This window comes from Takifugu rubripes, chromosome 20, assembly GCF_901000725.2.
Source record: "Takifugu rubripes chromosome 20, fTakRub1.2, whole genome shotgun sequence".
Taxonomy (NCBI): domain Eukaryota; kingdom Metazoa; phylum Chordata; class Actinopteri; order Tetraodontiformes; family Tetraodontidae; genus Takifugu; species Takifugu rubripes.
In genome coordinates, this window is record NC_042304.1 from 10,463,226 (window position 1) to 10,483,412 (window position 20,187).

Sequence of the window (20,187 nt, forward strand, 5' to 3'; positions counted from 1 at the left end):
TATGCAAGTTAGATGTTGACGTTATTGATTTTTAGCGAATTTCTGGGCAGCCAATAGCGACTTTCCTGACTGAGGAACCGGTAACATTGAGTCAGCAACTCAACGCGGAGCGCGGCCTCATCAGGCGGGAATCACCGAGGGTCATGTTATTTCCACTAATCTTTTCGAAAGATTATTTTGAGATTCGGACATACCAAACCCATAATATGCTGGAAATTGATTTTACAAGAAAAACAAAGATTGTTTTACTTATTAGCCTACTTTTATGAAAGCAGCCAGCTGCAATAAATATCAAAATTGATATGTTGTGGAAAATGTTAATTTTGTTACCTTTTGGTTTTCTTTCTTCAAATGTTTTTGTGGCCTTTGCTTTGCTTGTGCTGAAACGTGCCTCTGAGCAATGATCAGTCACATGTTGCTGGGTAATTATTGTGGTGTGAAACTTGCTGGCTTCCCAACAAATTCTTCAGAATCAGATTTACTCCCTCTCTTGAAGTACTGCTATTAGAGTGTGTGTGTGTGTGTGTGTGTGGGGGGGGGGGGGGGTCAGTTCATCCCCGGACAGCAGATACCTGAGCACATCCTGGCACGCCGATGCACCGGAGGAACGATAGGTCCTACCACACCATGAAATCTGCTCAGAGGCGGCCTAAGGAATGCAACAAATCAAATGCCAGGTCTTAAAATTCCTCAGAACTGAATCTGACTGGGCAGACTGGGGTTAACTCTTGCCTGGACAGATGCAGACTCTTGACCTTGTGGTGTCTATTGCACCAGACTATAAGATCCCATGGTAGCAGGTTATTGGGCAGACTCAAGTTTTATACCTAATTAAACTGGGTCACAGTTGTCTATCCAGATGTTACAGTGAAATCCGGTGAGAACACTTTTCCCCCAATCAAACAAGTTACTATTTAAATTTGAGAAGACAAACCTTGATCCAGTTTTGAAACTTGTAGACTTTAAATATCCTGATTTCAAATCGTCAGCATGACACACCCAAACTGATTGTTCTGCATGGATGATCCTTCAGACATTAAATGGTTCTTCCAGGGTTGCAGAAGAAGGGAACAACTGTTCAATGTTAAGCTGTGAAAACACTATCTCTGCGTCAAATCAAGTTCACCCTTTATCCCATCTTTGACATCTCTTACAGCGGAACTGTCAATAATCCTGTGCTACCCGCTATAAATTCCCCCTCTTGTACCCCGCTCCCTCCTCTCCTTTGCATGAACGCAATGTCCTGAAGGCACAAATTCTCCACTGCAGTGAAGTGATCGCTGACGCACGGGCCAAAAAAAACAGAATGGTCAGCGGCCCCGCAGCTGCTTCAGATGTGCTAATCCATACGAATCACCTCCATCAACAGAACGTCATTTTTAATGCGGGACACACGGCTTGTTTTCTTTTGCCCCAGTGTCAGATGGGATAGAAATAAGGCCCCTCGACATGGGGTGATGCTGGGTCAGCATCGGCCGTGACATCAGAGGGTATTATTGGACTACAAACACACAAGTTGTTTTTTTTTTGCTTTCATTAATTGTATTGCTGGGAGTTACACATCAGAAACAGGAATTGGTATTTTTAATAGTTCCACTTTCACCAACATTAGAAGAGCCTGAATGGCTTTTTGTGGAATCTTTTACAGGAAGAAAAATAAATTAATGCGAGGAGTCCAAAGTTTTATATAATAACAATAGTAATGTTAAACTATACTTAAGAACAAAGCTGACTGCTAGATCAGTTACTGGACAACTGACGGTTGCTATTATGTATAATCATCTTCCATTTTTGGCCATTGTGCTACATAAAGCGAAACAATGCCTTAATATAATTCACTGTCAATATCAGTAGTTTCAATTGATTATTCACTTGTCTCTGACAGATATGTTTTGAAGGAAATGTAAAAGGGAGGAGTGAAATGTGCCCCTTAGCTTTGTTCTAATCAACGTATTGTTCTGTTATCAGTTTGGGTGAAGTCCCTTCAGTTAAATATGCCCTTGTGTGTTGCTCTGGGGCGGCCGACTAAAGCACAGAGCAGTCACGTGGACAGAGGTGAGGGGGGTGGTCGTCTAGTCTGGCGCTTATCTGCCGTGCAGAGCTTTTTCCCAGTCCAGCCCTGATAACCTAGGTTAACTAGGAAAATACAGGATGTGACCCGGTAACCCTGCAAGACAACAGGGGTGCAATATTGTTTTATTAGAAGGGGCTCTCTTTTTGGAAATCTCAGCAGGACGAACACAGCCAGGGACATTTATGTTAGGCTTTGACTCTGTGTTCAACGGTAAATATCAAAATACTTGCAAAATATGCGTGTAGAAATACTGGAGATGAAATCTTTAGAAGTGTTTAATGATGCAGGGAAAGCAGAGAGGCATCTGTGATTGCATTTATTCTAATATGCTTGTGCATGATTTTACTGGGAGTATGCAGCAGCAGCAGTTTCTTTGGGTGACCCTGCAGCAGAGATGGCCTCACGAGTCTCCCTGCTAGACAAAGGTCTGAGGACAGACCGGGCGAATGTGCTGAGTCTGGGGGGCACTGACCACCCTTGTTGTAGAAACTGTGTTGTTGTCATTTTAATCCACTGGGTATTTTCCTCTTCAAAGTCCCACTGCAAAACAGAGAGGTTACAACACTAAACATGAATCACCCTCGTAAAGCATAAAATCCGTAATAAAAAAACTAATATCAGAAGGCGCACACTACAAACAGGCCAGAAGCAACCTCTAACACACTGGAGATGATAAACATCCCACAATAGCGGGGCAAAATACCGGCCCCTATAGACAAGGAGACCATTTTACACGACTTCCTAGGTAAAAAGGCCCACCCCAGTGTTGGTCTTTAATCAAAAATCCTTCACAGCAGAACAATTGGGCCTCGTGGCAAATCTCAAACAGTTGCACCCGTCAGCGTACCTCTCACCTCTACCTCACCCCAGCGAACAGCCCAGCACTCAGCACACATGTCGCACACAAACAGCTGACCGACTGAATCACAGTTAGCAAATAGTGAGGTGATATTTTAGTTTTTAGTGTTGCAATCAAGTGGCAGTTCAAAGATTAGAAAACAGACCAGAACTGTCTTCTTCCATCTCCAGACTCGGTAAGTACTAAACTCAATCCTGCTCTGAACCTAATGTGCTTCTTACATCCTGTCCTGGAACACCACGCACCCAACCATCAGATCATATCGCGCCTGTCCTCATTCAATTCCACCTTGTTGGTAACTTTGCTTTTGAAACCCACAGCTGGTCCCCCAAACAAGCAACAGTGGGAGGAAAAAACTCCCTTTTAACTGAATGAAACCTTAAGCAGGATCAGGTTGGGGAATGTGATCCATCCAATTCCAGTTAAGTGTCACTTATTTCTTAAAAGCCCTGAGCTGGAATAAAACCTCAAACCTTCTTGGTATGAGGCCACTGTGTAAATCATCAGATAACCTGATTCTGTGATGACATGGAAAATGTCCTCCCTAACGGCCATCAAGCAGTGGATCAACAGCGCCACAGAGGGAGGAATACGTGCGTGGAGCAGCTAAAGAATCACTCATCTGAAACAGGCGGGGCAAAAAAAAAGAAAAAGCTCTGCCTTTTCAATACAATGACCCCTCACGTCATTTGCTTTTTCCTGTTTGATGAAGATTATCAGGCTGCAATTGTTTGCGTACGGCCCATTTGCCTTTGTTCATGGTGAAATGACATCCTCCACCAAGCTGTGGAGGACGTTAGAAAGAGGCTATAATTTTACTCTATACACACACAAAACATTCTGCGGCTACTTTTGCTATGTGACCACATTTTATTTTTATAGACATGATTGTAGAGTGGGAAAAAACGCTTCAATCCTTTGAAATCAAAACCTGCTTCATAAACCCCTCTTTTTTTTAAACATGAAGTCTCACTTCCACCCAGGGGTCTTTTTAAAAAAAAAAAGTCATTGCAACGTTCCAGAATTTGCTGACCATTTTCTTCATACAGGAGCATCTGATCGCTGTCTGGCTCACTTCCCTCACAGTCACGTGCAAACAGCATAGAGATGGGTTGCGCCAGCAAAGCGTTCCTTCTTTTAAAAAGTTCCCTAAAAAGCACATTTTTTTCCCAGCAATCTGGTTATTTCTCCAGGGGAGAAATGTTTGGAATTAATCAGCAATTGACAAAGCTCTTTTTTCATTCATTCAGTTGTTTTAATTTACGGTCGTGATTTGAATTGTCATGAGAAAATTGAACAAAGAAAACAGAAATAATCCCCAATAATGCTTAATTTTACTCATTAAATCAGCTGTCCAAGTCATCAAACAAAAGTTCTGTGAGGGTGGTTAAGGTTGTTTTACAGCCCACACAAGGCAAATATAACACAGGTTTAGGATGAACCCAGCGCCGCTAATTACCCAATATGGTGGTTTACCGTCGCCCCCTAGCGGTAAGAAGTACATTTGCCATTCACCTCTTCATTCTTTTTACCCTTTGACAAACTAATTTTGCAACACGGCTAAGATATACCTACCATGAGCAGGAGGAGGAATTTCTTAATGCATTTTCATATATTCTTACTGATACAAGCTATTTAAGGTCACGTACTAATTACCATTTTCATTCTATAGTATTGAAACAAAGAGTCTTCAACGATAAGAGGCACAAGAGATTGTAATTAACATCAGCTAATGGTTATAATGGCCTCTATACGTATACAGATTTATTCACTTTACCTTAATTTTTTAACCCACCTCCAGGTCAGAGCTGACGGAGGAGTCGAGGGATGTATCCGAGGAGCAGAAGCTCCCAACTCTATTCAATCGCACTTTCCTGTTGAGGATCTGGCCCTCCTCCTCCTCCTTCATTCCAGATGTCACCTCCTGTAGGTTGAACTAACATGCACGCATGAAGCAAAAGTTGACGGCAACAATTCTATTTTGCTGCTTCACAGATGCTTCGCTTACTTCTCTTGCAGGTCGAATGCTGACATCCATATAAGGGTTCAACTCGGACAACTTCTGGACACTTTTAGCCTTTAAATAACACGGAGTTCGAGTAATTAAGCAATTCTGCAACTGCACAAATGACCCGCATTCAGCAGGAACACAAACAGGACGTAAAACACTGGAGAACTTGCTTTTGTTTGTGCGGCTGCATTAGTGAGCGCTTCAGAGTCTGAACTTTCTTCTCCATCTGTAAAAAAACTGGCAAGCTGCAGTCTGTTTTGTCTCTTTAGCCAGTGGAGGATGAGAATCTGACCATGCGGTGTCAAAGGTCAACAGATCACAGAGTGATTTACAAATATTCTTATGGGCTACATATCGCACTAAATCCCTCCCCACCGCCACAAAACTGGGCTGAGCGAGCTGTGGTGAGGCAGAGCGACAGCATGGAAGGATACGAACAGGTCCAGAGCGCAGCCGCATACGGCTGCCAACGCCCATGGCATGACTCTCAGAAGAAACGCGAGCCGGCGGTCATAGACGAGGACGGCGGCGGCGTAGAGAGCAGCGGCCAGCGAGGACAGCAGTCTGGAGAAGGCGCGAGGGGGGGTCAAGACGTGTCCTCTGTGCTAAAGTGAAATGACAAACGTCACTCGGGAACGCTGATGAGGAACATGCTCGGCACTGTTAGTCACGCACTGTTCTGAGGATCATGGGGAATCTGGAAGTACAGGCGATGATGAATGACAGCAGGCCGAGGCTGTACCCCAGAATTTCAGTCTTGTCCTATTTGAAAAAATAAAATAAAATGATTCCTGCTTGTAGTAGATGAAGATTTTTAATGAAATGTCCCAGAGGTGGCGTGTACGTACTTGCAGAGCGGCGTGCAACAGCCTCCTCCCGCCGAGGGGCCTCTCAACTGGGAGCTGTGGGAGCCCAGCACGCAGAAACCCCACCAGCACCGTCAGCGTGCACACGGTGAGGAGGTGCTGCCTCCTCCGTCCCCTCATCATCCTCCGTCTCCTCTCTGAGGAGAGAACACGCACAAAGGCAGACCTTGGGGTGTCATCCGTAGCTGAGCACAGCATCCCGTGTTCATTTGATTATCAGCTGTTAAAAAAGCTTTTGTCCAGATAAAACTACACTACGCACCACTCTGCAGGTGTCCACAGACAATAGGCCCTTTCACTGCTTCCGTCAGGTTCTAATTATGGGATTAGATAACCCGGTATGGGCACACAGCTACTCTTCTGGAGTCTTGTATCTCAAATATTTCCAAGTTTTCTTAATTTAACCCTAATATACAGTACAACTTTAAAGTTTTCTACTGTTATTTACAGATAACACTTCAGCAACAATATAGCGTTAAATGTAAGTACTTTTTTTTTTTTTTTAAAACAAGACAGCAGTGGGTTTTGGGTCCAATGATGATGATGCTGGTGTTACCTGATTTGGAGTTCCAACACAGGAACACATGGAAGCACCAGCAGATGAAATGGAGGGCGTCCAGAGCAGCAGCAAAAGCGCCCAATAATACCTGCAGGAGGGGTCGGATACATCACAGTGCACGACCAAAGGCTCACAGAGAAAAAAAGCTCTGTGGTTAACCTGAAACCTGGTACCTGAATATGGAGCAGCCCGGCCAGAGCGGCCCCCACAGCGCCGCACAGGTTACCCAGCAGGCTGTAGGGGAAGGCGGTGATTTCCTCCGGATTTTCCCTCCGGCTCCTGCACCTCTCATACACCAGCCTAAAAAGATTTACATGGATTTAGTTTCACACCTTTCTGCACGGACGGATTCATAACTGACTCACAGGAAGAACGAGAGCAGCAGGGAGAGCGCAGAGAGAGAGCCGAGGCCGACGGACACGCAAAGTTGGCCTGCGTCCCGGGACAGACAGGTGGAGACGGAGAACACGCAGAATTCCACCAGGCCGGAGAGAACTGTGGCAGGTTGTCCTCCGACCAGCGCTCGATCATCCATGTTAGACGTGTTTGCACGGCGTGTGCATGGAACCAGCTCGGGTGCAAATTGGTCCCATCAGGGGAGGAGCTCGTGTGTGACATCAGTCAACGGAGTTGTACGATGATAATAATTAAAACAAGTTAAAAGAAGAAAGGAAAATGGTTATTCTAAAAGTCTGTTTTACATGCAACTGCTTTTTACTTCGCAGTGACTCTAGATGAGGATGTTGTCATAAAGCTTTTATCCTAAAAAAAAAAAAAAGAGTAATCTAAAGTCAACCTTACCAAATAAAAAAGGATTACACTTTTCGTATTTTACTATTATCATCCGGTGGGTTTTATAATCCTACATTACACGTCTTTTTGTTGTACTGTATTAGTATTTAAGCACATTTAGCCCCGCCCATCACCTGTAGCAGGAGCTGACCTGCTTTTTCACTGTTGTGCACCTCTTGCATCAAGATTCTGTGTTAGTGCTTACATCCCTCCATGGTATTTCATGGCCATTTTTGTAGTGAGGGATAGCTTCAGGATAACAAAAGTTATGGACTTTGATCAGAGATGGCTCCGTATGACCCAAACCCTCGAGATTCTGTAGATGATTCCTCAGCATAGCTCTGGCTTTTTAAATACTTCTACTCCAACTTCTGCATGTTTCCCCTGATGTGTGAGGCTCTGGCTCTAATGTGTCAGCCCTCTGCACTGGAACAGCTCTGTTCAAGCACGGAAACTGTTATTTGCTGCATCGATGAGTTCACATGAAGATGAGGGAGAAAAACGACATTCAGTCTTTTGCTTTATTACTATATCTTAGATACATAATTGTATGTGGCAAAAAATAGAGTTCATTCTTCTGGCTGATAAACATTTTTTGCCCATTTGATGGAATGATTGATCTTTTAACCAAAGCAGTTTGTGATGATTTAAAAACCCTTCCGACAAAAACTGCTCATTTATATTGTCAGATCTGTTTTCCTCTGATACGGAGACAGAGGGAGGGACAGTTCCGTCCCTGCTCAGGACCAGGAGCTTTTCTTTCTGGCAGTCAAAATCTACAAAGACAGCAATTTGTAATTGTCTCTAAGCATCCAGATGTTTAGTAATGCGTCGCACTTTCTCCTTCTTGTTCCTGTTGCCGTGTTTTTTCCAGGGTTTTCCCACCATCCCTTCTAATCCAGCTCTTTCTGGGCCGACTGGCCCGCTGCCTGGCTTGTAGCCCATGATGGACTGAACCCCCTTGGAGAGCGCCCGCACGTTCTCCTGGAGACACATCAAGAGATCTTGGTCATTACTAATTTACTTTAATATCAGTTGCCTGAAACCTTATATACCTGATGGAAGAAGTTCTTATCGACCACATTTTCAATCCTCTTGATTTTCGGTTTGTTTGCTGTGGTAGAGAGGTCGGAGCTTTCAAAGTCCTCATTCAGGAACTTCTTGTGCTGAGGCTGGAAGTCTTCTGCATGAATACCTGGAGGAGGATTGCAGTACAGAAGTTTGCCCTGCAGGGACGAACGTATTTTAACTCAATTATTAAATGCAATGTATTTATTACACTAATAGAGGAACTTCTCAATAAATTCACAGACACGACGAAACATTTAGATCGTAATAGAGGATTTTGTTGTCACGTACACTGACATAATCCTTCAGGATGTAGCGGGCTGATCTGGACTGATCGGGCTGGCCGTGAGACGTCATGAATCCCCTCATGTCTGTGAGTGAGGAAGAAGACAGAGCAGCAAACAAATGTCACTAAATAATAAAGACAATAAGCTGAAAGAACCCTCCAGTGACAATGATCTCTTCCAGCCAGCTTATTTTGCTCACTGTCCATATTGCAAACTATAAGTTTGATTGTGTCTCCCAAATAAATCTTACATCCATAAGACATCAGCAGCTCCTCAGAGGTGGGATGCCTGTCAGGGTCATCGTCCTCTCGTGGTCGGATGATATTGATGCCGTAGGTGCCTTCAAGTACATGCCGGGGTATAGTTTGACATATGTAATGGGATGGTTAAGGCCTGATCTGAGATCAGTTTTACCAGTCTCATAGAGGAGTTATTCTTTCCAAGAGAGAAGTATAATTTGATTCAAAAGGATATGAGTGACACTGCAGGCACATGATCTCTCATTTGGTCAATGGGCAGGATCCCAGAACAGATCATCTCTGCTTTGGTAGAAACAAAGGAGGGCATGACCAGGCCGGGGCAGTCACAGAGGCACAGATCTGGCTCCACGTACAGAGTCTGTGGCATGAAAACGTGAGGCAAAACGAGTCATATTTTAGGTGTGCCGAGGATGGAATGCAGGAGCTGGCATACTGAGTGGTAAAAGGAGTATTCCTGCACCTGAAAGTGCTTCGTGTGTCCTGGAGTGGCTGAAACAGAAACCTTCTTATTTCTTAGAATAGTGTTGATGGTGGAACTCTTTCCCACATTAGGATACCCAACCTAACAAAGACATCAACACAATTAAAAAAGCTGGGTGACATATTAGAAGAAACCTTAAAAACATTTTTCAAAGGAAAATAATAAGTAATTGTAATAAATCATGCAACATTTCAACCCACCAGCCCCACTGTCAGTTGTCCGTCCTTACATCTGGGTCCATTATGAGTGGCCTTAAACATTTTCAGTAACTCATCTTTACGCAGCAGACGGCTGGAATTGTGGAAGGATATATCACCAGATGAACGAGCCGTCCCCTCGTTTTCTTCACTCTCCTCTTCTGAGCACGTGTGCCAGTCTTCTTCTTCATCTGTGTTCTCTTGCTGCTCTTCCCCTGTACCAGTATCGTCATCCTCCTTTGATCCATCCACACTTCTTTTAGCCAATTCCTCATTATCTGGTTGTCCTTCATCTTCTGGGTCACTTTCGTCTAACTTGGGGTCTTCCTCCTCCATGCCCTGTGCAGGGACACATTTTGCTTTTTAAGAAATTATACGCTAATAAAGCTCCTGCTCCCTGCGGAGTAAATGTACTGCAATACAAACAGCGAAAATATGGGCAACAACAGCTCTCTTCCACTTCTGCTCACTTTTTCTTCTGCATCCAGTCTGTTACCCTCAGCCAGAGCAGACCAAAAAACTGCCCTCAGCCCTTCCTTCTCAAAGTATCTGGCCCAGGATCGCCTCTGCTCTCTGGTCAGCAGGTCAGCCTTATTCACCAACAGCATGTTCACCTTATTGGTTGACACCTCCTTCACATATGACTCCTGTCACACAACAGAAAGTCCTCAGTAAATAAGATGTTAAATGCTATTAGCTATTAGGATTTCAATGTGGAAAACATAATGCTGGGGTCAACCTCATCATCATCTGAAATATTTTCAATAAAATGTGTTCCACTTCTCTGACAAGACATATGTGGATCCTCATCACAGGAGGCGTAAACACGGTTCAATCACTAACCAGATCAGGACATCTGAACAGCAAAGGATTTCTGCCATCAACAATTTGAACTACGATGTCGCTGCAAGAGGAACATAAAATAAGAGTAAATTTCAAATTACAAAAACAAGTAAAGGCAATATATCATACGCAGCTTTTTTTTACCTTCTTTCAATCACTCTCCATAGTTGTCTCCAGAATTCCAAGTTTCTCTCAAATGGGGTGAGAATCAACTTTTGCTCCTCTTCCAACCTTTAAGGGTTAAAGGGTAACAAGATATTACTAGTGCTGAAAAGGCCTATACAGCATGGATAAAAGCATCAAGACATTACTACAACATTAAAATGTCACTGTGTTTACAGAATATTACACACTGTGCAAGGATCCGCCTCCACTCCAGGAAAGTGTCTTTTTCTGCCTGTTGAAGAGCCTCTCCACTCGTGCTGTCATCCCAGTGTGGGCTTTATAATGGAGGAAATCAATAGAGAGAGACATGTCGAGAGGTGATGAGAATAAATGTCTACTATAATAACCCACTTTTATAAATGTAACTTTATCTGTTCCTTTTACCGGCGAGGAATTCTGAGAAAATGCTTGTTTTTCTCATGTAGCTTTGCCAGCCTGACTTTCTCCTCAGCGGTTATTAAGCCAGCTCTAGCTTCTGCTGGCACAAACCGAATGTTGAGTTTCTCTAGGAAAAGAAAGATAGAAACATTCAGGGTGACAACATACACAACCTAGAATTTTGGTATTTCAATTAAGGCGAATGTGCCATTTACCTGCAACAAACTCTGTTCCTGCCAGTTCTGCAGTGGCCAGAAAATCATCCATTGAACTCTGTTCAGTCACTGACTGTAGGTTCAATCGTCCCCAGTCATAACCATCATTCAGCTCACTGGTATGAAGCTGCGACAGTCAAAATACTCCAATGTAAACAAGTCTACATATGCATTCTCTGCACTTAGCTAAGGTTGAAAAGTGGGTCGATCATTCAAGTAACATCGACTTTAATAGCGTCGATTCTTTCTTACACTCAATTATTAATTTATAGAGGTAGTCAATATGTCCAGCCAAGCATATATATCAATATATATCATATCAATCATACAACTATTGGCTAACGACATTTTTCTGGACAGTATAAATATGTTTTACTTGGCAATCTTACCCACAAGTCATCTTTTTTCTTTCCACGGGACGTGTGGAGTCTTTCTTTTATTAGAGCCCGACCTAGTCCGGCACCCCCACCTGTCTTTTTCTTACCCATTACGATTTTTGATATTGTCAGATATATTGTATAACATAAACAAAAGTCTACACTGTGCGCTGCTGTCTACTGCGCCCCATGTGCACAAAGCAATGGTGGCACCCTGTTGACATCCGAACCGGAAGTGGAATAAACCAAAATAATTCCCATTTTCAATACTATATTTTAGCCTATCGACCAAAAGGTATCTGTAACCATTGTTTTGTGTGACAATGGTATAAATTGTAACATTTGAGTTAAGGTGAGAATTTCACTTTGTTGACTGAGTCAATAATTTTAGGGTTTAAAAGTAACGTTGCAATAGCACGACCCATATGTTGTCCGGTTATCAAATGTGCTCTGAAAAGAACTGGAAAAATGAAAATCGTTCCGGCAAAAGACTTGTGATTTATTTAACAGTATTTCTTAATTTTTTCCTACATCTATAGTTTACCAAAGTTTTTAGAGAACAATGTTTGATTAAACATTTTTCAGTCCTACGTATTATTATTATTTTTAAAAACCCTGCAACTTAAATATCTTGCGACATCCGACATACACCTATCAGCAAACGTCTGATTTTGACCAAAAGATGGCAGCAAAAAACTGCACAGTTAATATGAACACTATTCCACTGTTTAAAAAAAGCAAAACGCAGTCATTCTCCTTTATTTAGTCACACAGATTTTAAATTAAACATCAATAACTTTGTGGCTAGCCTTTATGTATAATACAAGCAGTTCAAAAAAGGTTTTCACATTCCCAAAACTTCTTTGCATTTGCCTACTCCCGGCTACCTGCTCTTTAAGTTGGGTAAAATTAAGTTATCATAATCCTTTTACATCTGTCCCAATAAACTAAATTTTGTTGTGTAAAAACGTTGTATGTAAGCACATTAAAGGCATTTTTAAAAAATGTTTGTCTATTTGAAAAAAAATATTAACTACCAATGGCTGCATACAAACATACAGTATGTACCATTGAATCATTATGATCCTGGCCCTTGAATACAAATGACGCAGTAACTAATCTACAATCAAAGTAGCAGCCACTCAATGTTGCAAAACACTCGATACAGTCTTCCAACATCTGAGACTCTCCCTGGCCACTGAATTTAATAAAAAGTACTGTTTCAATGATTCCCGAAACTCTTCAAATCCCAAATCAAATGGATTCAATTTGTTACAGGCATAAAAAAAAAAAAAAAAACCCCAATCATATCAAGTCGCGTCTTGTTTTTGATATGCCGAGGAAAGTGCTTTATATATTTCTTTTGCAAACGTTTTAATATGTCTAAAACCTAAAATTTGCATTCAACTGTAACCACTTTGTATGAGCGCTGTCAACAGAAACCAGCGCAGCTCCGCTCTGATTTGGTTCAGTCCCCAACGCCCCCCTACCGGCGTACTAAATGGTACCTCCCGGTATACATAGATACTGAAACTTGTCTCGTCTCTGACGCCTTTAACCGAAACAGAGCGGATGAGGGACGGTGCGCTCCACTATGGCCAGGACGGCATCAGAGGATGAACAGATGAAGTACGGAATCTTTGCGCCTAGTTATCTTAGAGTGTCTCACAAATGACCTGACAGGACAACTAACCACTAACCATTTATAGCCTTGAGTCATCATACAAAGTTTTATTTTGCTTTATCTCTCAGTAGTTGCTGACTGGGAACAGCTTTAAAATGCTGCCCTGGAAGAAGAATAAGTTCGACCTAATTGAGGAAGACAAGCAGTCGAAGCAGAAGGGCTATGCGGTGAGTCTCAACTACTCTGCGCTCACCTCCTTTGCCAAGTCCTGCCCCGAGAGCGCACTCAACAGGGTGGGCAGCATGTTCAAGTCCAAGCGGAAAAAGTTGAAAATCACCAGTGAGGACCCCACGTACACGGTGCTTTATCTCGGGAATGCCACCACCATCCAGTCCAAGGGGGAAGGCTGCACGGACGTGGCGGTGAGCAAGATCTGGGGGAAGAGCGAGATGGGCAAGAACGGCACCAAGATGAAGCTGACCATCAGCTCACAGGGCATCCGGATGGTGCATGTGGACGACAAGGCGAGGAGGCCGGGACACTTGTACTTGCTGCACCGAATAACCTACTGCGTCGCGGACCCAAGGCTGCCCAAGATTTTCGCCTGGATTTACAGGCACGAAATGAAGCACAAGGCCGTGATGCTGCGCTGTCACGCAGTGCTGGTATCCAAGCCCGAGAAGGCAAAAGCCATGGCGCTGCTGCTGTACCAGACTTCAGCCACGGCTTTGGCGGAGTTCAAAAGACTTAAGCGGAGGGACGACGCCAGGCACCAGCAGCAGCAGCTCATTGGGGAACAAACGATACCGTTGGTCCCACTCAGGAAACTGCTGAACGGACAGTGTTACTACAAGCCCCCCGTGGAGCGCAGCCGTAGCGCGCCCAAGCTGGGCTCCATCACGGAGGACTCGGTCGGGGAGGAGGAGGAGGAGAAGGCGATGCACTTTGAGTGCGAGGACATTCTGGACGATAGCTGCGTCAGCAACGGCAAACAGGAGTTGACTCAGATCATTAATGACTTGGGTGAGATGTGCATTGGAAACGACGTGCAGACGCTGAAAGCCGATCTGAGGGTCACCAGACTCCTGTCCGGAGAGAGCACCGGGAGTGAGTCGTCCATAGAGAGCAACCCGGAGCCGCCTCTGCCATCTAACGGCTCTGAGGAAATCAAGGTGCAGGAAATTGCCTGAATGGTTTTGGGCTTTTTCTGTGCCCTCTCTGACGCACTGTCGTGTCCCCCTGTTGATTGTCTATCTGTGCCTCCGCTGAACCACTGCTTTTATGAACACACAGTTCGGCGACCGAAAGTCACAAACAATGCAAATACTCAAAAAACAACAAAGAAAAAAATGTGCATGCCAACTTTGAGAGACGACTGCTTGAACAACTAAGTTCTCATAGCGGGTGGCGCTAATTCCACCTGCTTAATATAAGAGGATTTGGTTGTAGTCGCAAGCTTGTTTACCAACATTTCCCCCTCTTTCTCTTAAAAATAACGTTGACAGCCCCCCTCCCCATCCCCTTCTGACGGTTCAGTGGGTTTAAACAGACATTCCCATTTTTCCTACGTCAGGGCGACTTCGCTTACTGGTGTTATTTTGCACTGTTGTATATTTCATCCAGTTATTATGCTGATTACATGTGCATCATGTCTGTTGGTATGCTGTCTGAAACATAAATGTCATATCTTTGCTGTGCAAAAGAAAAAAAGGTCACTGTTATGTACTGGGATGTAAAGATGTTTTACGTAAACGAAGAAAAAAGGATATTTTTTAAGGAGTAAAAATGTGGTTTGTTATGTGAACCTCATAGAATTATAAATAAAAAAGGAAAATGAAACTAACGTGGTTTATGTTTACATTTACACAGAAGACCTGAAATAACTAATATATAACACACTTTAGCTATCAGGTATATACTGTACATGTAGATACAATCAAATGGCTTTCTGGGAACAGGCTGTAAAAAGTATTGAATTAATCGTATTCATTCCGACTGGCCCCAGTGGCATAGACCTCACATGAGCACGTCACAACGGGAACATTACATGTGCCCTTTAACCATTCTATTCCAACAAGGCAGGAAAAACACCCGAGGTCTTTTGAGAGCCTCCCGTTAACCTCCCGCTCTCCTTCTTTTCACAGGATTGCCCTTAATTACCAAGCTCAATATAATAAGAAGCACATGTTCATATAGTATTATTTCCAGGCTCGTTTTCATGCTTCAGTTCCACATTAATAATTACTTCCCTCTAACAAATGCCACTGCGTTGGCGTTACAGCCATTAGTTGCAAGCACAGATCCCCTCACCACACCAGCACATGGGACACGTGCACGTAGCGGCGATGACGCGGCTTCTGCCGCTCTAAATGTGGAAGCTACAGCAGCATGCAGGTGGAACAGGTCTGCCTGATCGCTTCAATCAAAGTTGATGCAGCAGATATTGATTTATCGATGGTAAACACGTGCGGCGTGCACGAGGAGAGGAGGCCTCCTGCCATCCAGCTGCAGACGGAGGTAGCGCTCTGGACTCATCTGGGAGGAAAGATCTCCCAGAATTGTTTGTGAATGAGATCTGTCTTTTTGGCAAACACATGCATGGCACACACATCCTTGCACTTCTATCTTTGTGAGGACTTTTATAGACATATTATATACCCCATCTCTTACCATCACAACTAACCCTATTACGCTAACCAACTTAATAAGGTTCCTCCTGCGATTCCAACTCTGTTTTTTTTGTGCTGCATTTGGATCCAGTCTCCCCTTGTGCCACATGTCCCGAAAATGTCCTCACTTTGCTCGTAGTTTGAGGATTTTGGTGCTCTGCATGTAGCAAGAACACAGGCACACGTTTCCATCTTTGAAAGGATGCATTCCCCAGCCCCCTACCCAGACCATCACAACTCCACAGTCAACCCCAAACTAATTAACTTCAAAACCAAGTCTTCACCCGCAAACACACACACTCATGTTAACATTCTCTCATGAAAATCACATGAGCTGTAATTTTTTTTGGGGGGGGGGGGTGTGTGTGTGTGGGGGGGGGGGGGGGCACGGATAGTTCCTGATGTGGTGTGTTGGAGTGTCATCCTCTAAAAGAAAACGGCCTTCACACAGAGAAACGGCATGACATCAGAGGCATGTGCACAGCTTGACGTAATTAGTGGGCAGCCGGCGCTCTTCAAATAGCCCATAAACATGGAAACAGAGCAACGTGTTTGGCTTCGTCTGCTGTTGCTAGTTTCCACAGCTGTACGTGAAGCTGGATGTTTCTCCCTGGCCGACGCTCTCACAGGTCAAGGAGAGCTGCTTCTCTCCACTTATGTTGAAGCAATCAGGTTATTATGTTTGCCAAACCAGCTGTTTGTAAAGAAACATTTAGGATATAAGGTAGAACCCCCTGCTGGACAAGTGAGGAACAATGACATCCGCATGGAATGGATCCACAGGTGTTTAGAAATCCATGTGTCATTTAGAAAATCCAGCTGTACATTTAATTTTACCTGTTAAAACTAGTATAGCACAGGGGTTATTTAGCATTTTGTTGAAACAGATAGAGAAAGACTAAGATTTAAATGGAGCTGGTAGTATGTAGGAGCAGAAGTGTTACCTCAGTATCTGATGCTGGAAAGATGCTGTGGGAAATGAAGCACCTGCTCATCTATAATACATGAGGAAGACCAGAGCCCCGAATCTGATGGCGCCTGCAGAAGAACTCTTTGGCTAAAAATGCAGGAAGAGACATAAATCTTACAAACAAAAGAAGTGGTTTGTTGGATTCTGCATTACCTTTGACAAGAACCACGACCCCCCCCCTCCCCAGTTTACCACTCAAACCAGTTGCAGGTGCTAACGCAATATTTCATCACTGTTCGCTGAGCCATCAGCCGGCTTCCGACAGGATTCTGGCCTACATTCTTCTCAGTAAATCAGACATGCTGAGTGTCTCACGCACGTCCAGCCCGTCTTCACACAGCCTCCTGTTGTGATGAGCCGCGTCTGTCTCTCCAGACGCAGCCCCCTCCTGCGAGACCGCGAAACTCTAGACCTCGCAGTGTCCCATTCAGCCAGCGTGGTTCTTGTTTTCCACTTGTTCGGGCACAAAAGAGTTTGCCCCCAGAGAGCCGTAGATTTCAGCAGGGTTATTTCGGTCTTTCCGCTCATGGGGAGGAAATGGAATAATCACAGAGCTGGGAGAGAGAAGAAAATCATGCAGTGCCCCACAGATTAGAATGTGAAAAGTAAAATGAGCTTTGTGAGGCCCTGCTTAAAAAGACCTCTGCTAGAGCCGCGCACAGAGGACTGATTTAAGATACATCCATGCTAGCCAAACACCTGAACTCACCATCCAGTGGCGTCTCTGCAGGGCCTCGGTTCTCTGGCCTGCTTTTCTGATATGTCTGAATATGTGTAAACCTGTCCACATGTGCAATTTTGCTTTTTCTGGTGTAAACAGAAGAGTGTTATGTTTGAGTGTTGCGGGCGAATCTCACAGGACACACACGCCTGTATGTGACAAAGTGTTTTTTTAATCTGTGGACAGGAAGTCGCGAGGCGACGCTCTGCAGCAAAGCAACTGAAGTGAAAACAAACTCTTGCCTTTGATTTGCAAAGCTCTGTTTTTTTAGGGATCCCAGAACTCTTGTGTTTCTTGCAGACACACTGGATGTAAGAAGGAAAACAAAACAATACTGAAAACAGGGAAATACCAAATCTTGAGACTCCCCTGTTGTCCTGACCTTGACCTAATTGAATGCATCTACTGAGAGAATCGTGCAGTACCCCCACATCGATAAGGCAGATCAAATCTCATTTTTTTCCATCGGCCAGATGACCTGCGACAGTCAGACCTTGTCACTGAAAGATGACCACTGTGTTCAGATCAATACTGTGTTCAGGCCAGTGTGTACAAGCGCCGTTGCCAGTTATCGACAGCGTTGAGAAGAAATATGGGTCTCTGCATGTTGGCGTTTTGCATCCAACAGTCAGTGTAATACAGACAACCAGGGGGTAGGATGGGTGGCGTTACCTTTAACCCATTAAAACAGTTTTCCCACACAGTTACCTGTTTGTACTTTGACCCAGTGAAATCTTTCCAGGGACAGGATGGAGGATAATGGTGTCATAAAGGGCGTAATGTACTAATTTACTTCTGCTACTCTTGGTTGTTCGGTGGCTCACATCACTGCTTTCAGCAGCTTTATAGTTTTAACAGGATTTGAAGTGCTTGAAGTGAAAGGAGATGGTAATTTTCCTCACTTCAGAACTGTAGAAGCCTTCTGGATGGGAGTTGAATCAGCTTCAACAATGCCAGTTGGCTCCTGTGACCTGAACAGCTGAGAACCAAGTTTTCTCATTCAGCAAAAGTAGCTGAAACCCTAGTTAATATTCAACTTAAATCTTATATCTTGTATGTCTAATATCCCTTGCAGTGTGGCTTTAGGATTAATCATAACACCGTCACTGCTATCATCAAAGTTACAAAGGAAAACACACGTGACCAAAAATGGATTTTTGCTGACCTCTTCTTTGATACCGTCCATCATGACTTGCCCACTTTGTAAGACTGGATTGGACACTACAGCCTGTACATTGTTCCATAGCTGTCTAAATGGGAGACACTAGTGTGTAAGGGTACGGGATGCTCAATCTCTCTTGCTACCAACCTGTGAAGGGGTACCTCAGGGCTCAATTCTGGTACTAAACCTGTTTAGTGTACACATAAACAATCTTAGCTTTGCATTGGAAAACTGTTATTTGATCTATGCTGATGATAGCTATTTACTGTATAGCTGATTCTATACAATTTACATCCAGCTGCAGCGTGCACTTAACAACTTCCAGTGAGCTTTGCTTGTCGCTAAGTTTTTTCTAAATACAGAAAGTAGATGGTCCTTCAGTGGATGGTTCAGTACTTCAGTAGATGGTTCCTCTATAATACTTGGGTATTTGGTTAAACTACCAAGTTTTAAGCATCATATCAACAACTTTGCCTGCAAGCTGCGTCAGAGGGTTGGCATCCTGTTGAGAAATGAATCTTGTTTTTCCAGTGTTTTGTGGGAGGAAATTATCTTTCCATCTTAGATTATGCTGAGGTAATTTACAGGCACGCAGCTGCATCAACTCTAACAACCCTGGACTCTGTCAGGCTGCACTAAGATTTATCACTGGTGCTAGCTATGACACCCATCATTGTCTTTTATATAGCTCTACTGGGTTTATCGTCCCATGCAATGAGACGAAAGGCTCACTGGTTACTGTTTATTTTTAAAGCACTTTTCTGCAAATCTCCCAACTTCATCCCCTCTTTGTTAACTCTTTGTGACCAACTGTCCTACTTGGCAAAATAAGTGGCTTCCTTTAAAGGTCTCTTGCTGTTGAACAGACTTGGGAAAACTGTCTGTTCTGCTGCACAATCCTGGACTTCCTGGGAAATACCTTTAAATACCTTTAGGGTTCTCCACCATCTCTGAACAAATCTAAGCACTTTGGTGCTCAACAGGGTTAAAGGATATGTTCTTGCTTGACTGATTGATTGTGAATTGTTGGAAATGGGAGTTCCCCCAATTGGTCCCGAGATTTAAATAAAGGTTCTGAAATGAACCGAGATAATGCAGGGAGTCCTTTCTCAACTATCAGGAATGTTCAGTATGCCAAACATTAAATGTTGCAACATATCAATAACCTTTCAGTCCTGCATGATTTTACAAAGCGTACTAGGAGCCGGAGCTGCAGACATTTCCTACGCAATGTTTTATCAGTTTGGAAAAAATAAATCTTAAATAAAACTATCTCCTCAGGTGAGAGCTGCAGCTCTGCACCATGCCGCAGCGTGTTATTAGCGCCAACATTTCCAAAACAGTGCGGCGGCTGACTCCTGAGGGTACAGCCAGATGGCAGTTCATCTCTCCCAAGCCTCTTAAGGCTCCTTAAGTCCAGGACCAAAGTCCCAGCAACAACAGCGCAACCTGGCTGGACCTCCAGCGCTGGGCTGTAATCTCAGCTCCCTCCCACATCTCTATGGAATTAGAATGTCATCAGTCTCATGAACGCTACCCCATCCAAGAACTTCACAGCACTGGGCTGTTGCCTGGTTTATCTGGAGACGAGACCTAAAGGGACAGCACT

At 43.8% G+C, this 20,187-nt stretch overlaps 3 protein-coding genes across 5 annotated transcripts; 1 reads left to right on the plus strand and 2 right to left on the minus strand.

Annotated features, from left to right (window-relative positions):
- Positions 1-2,101: 2,101 nt before the first annotated feature.
- Positions 2,102-6,968, minus strand: tmem44 (transmembrane protein 44). Of its 2 annotated transcripts, none has more exons than XM_011614902.2 (10): positions 6,735-6,966; positions 6,543-6,669; positions 6,367-6,457; positions 5,793-5,947; positions 5,620-5,706; positions 5,379-5,549; positions 5,115-5,231; positions 4,942-5,010; positions 4,729-4,869; positions 2,102-2,614 (listed from the first exon to the last, which is right to left on the minus strand). In XM_011614902.2, exons 1-10 carry the CDS (start codon positions 6,902-6,904, stop codon positions 2,417-2,419), a joined length of 1,326 nt encoding a protein of 441 aa, XP_011613204.2. In that variant the 5' UTR covers positions 6,905-6,966; the 3' UTR covers positions 2,102-2,416. The 2 variants fall into 2 exon arrangements, with proteins under 2 accessions (XP_011613204.2, XP_011613205.2); XM_011614903.2 differs by having other exon boundaries at positions 2,478-2,614; positions 4,711-4,869; positions 6,735-6,968.
- A 696-nt stretch (positions 6,969-7,664) lies between these two features.
- On the minus strand, positions 7,665-11,659 carry lsg1 (large 60S subunit nuclear export GTPase 1). The gene is made up of 14 exons (XM_003974214.3): positions 11,445-11,659; positions 11,056-11,182; positions 10,847-10,967; positions 10,651-10,737; positions 10,442-10,528; positions 10,298-10,358; positions 9,925-10,101; positions 9,458-9,793; positions 9,237-9,338; positions 8,991-9,134; positions 8,767-8,890; positions 8,521-8,600; positions 8,217-8,387; positions 7,665-8,145 (listed from the first exon to the last, which is right to left on the minus strand). Exons 1-14 carry the CDS (start codon positions 11,541-11,543, stop codon positions 7,966-7,968), a joined length of 1,896 nt encoding a protein of 631 aa, XP_003974263.1. The 5' UTR covers positions 11,544-11,659; the 3' UTR covers positions 7,665-7,965.
- Positions 11,660-12,911: 1,252 nt separating this feature from the next.
- fam43a (family with sequence similarity 43 member A) lies at positions 12,912-14,899 on the plus strand. 2 transcript variants are annotated; one of them, XM_003974213.3, is made up of 2 exons: positions 12,912-13,061; positions 13,188-14,899. In XM_003974213.3, exon 2 carries the CDS (start codon positions 13,212-13,214, stop codon positions 14,244-14,246), a length of 1,035 nt encoding a protein of 344 aa, XP_003974262.1. In that variant the 5' UTR covers positions 12,912-13,061; positions 13,188-13,211; the 3' UTR covers positions 14,247-14,899. The 2 variants fall into 2 exon arrangements, with proteins under 2 accessions (XP_003974262.1, XP_011613203.1); XM_011614901.2 differs by having other exon boundaries at positions 12,951-13,061; positions 13,185-14,899.
- The last annotated feature ends 5,288 nt before the right edge of the window (positions 14,900-20,187 follow it).

Bases quoted from the DNA above. Each gene is read 5' to 3' on its own strand.
- tmem44 (XM_011614902.2), bottom strand. From the start codon at position 6,904: ATGGATGATCGAGCGCTGGTCGGAGGACAACCTGCCACAGTTCTCTCC. The intron at 6,458-6,542 runs GTACCAGGTTTC...CCCCTCCTGCAG, and splicing joins CCGGGCTGCTCCATATTCAG to GTATTATTGGGCGCTTTTGC. The intron at 5,011-5,114 runs GCAAGTTCTCCA...TGTTATTTAAAG, and splicing joins ATGCAGCCGCACAAACAAAA to GCTAAAAGTGTCCAGAAGTT.
- lsg1 (XM_003974214.3), bottom strand. From the start codon at position 11,543: ATGGGTAAGAAAAAGACAGGTGGGGGTGCCGGACTAGGTCGGGCTCTA. The intron at 10,359-10,441 runs GTAAAAAAAAGC...TTCCTCTTGCAG, and splicing joins TGGAGAGTGATTGAAAGAAG to CGACATCGTAGTTCAAATTG. The intron at 9,339-9,457 runs GTGGGTTGAAAT...TGTCTTTGTTAG, and splicing joins GACAACTGACAGTGGGGCTG to GTTGGGTATCCTAATGTGGG.
- fam43a (XM_003974213.3), top strand. From the start codon at position 13,212: ATGCTGCCCTGGAAGAAGAATAAGTTCGACCTAATTGAGGAAGACAAG.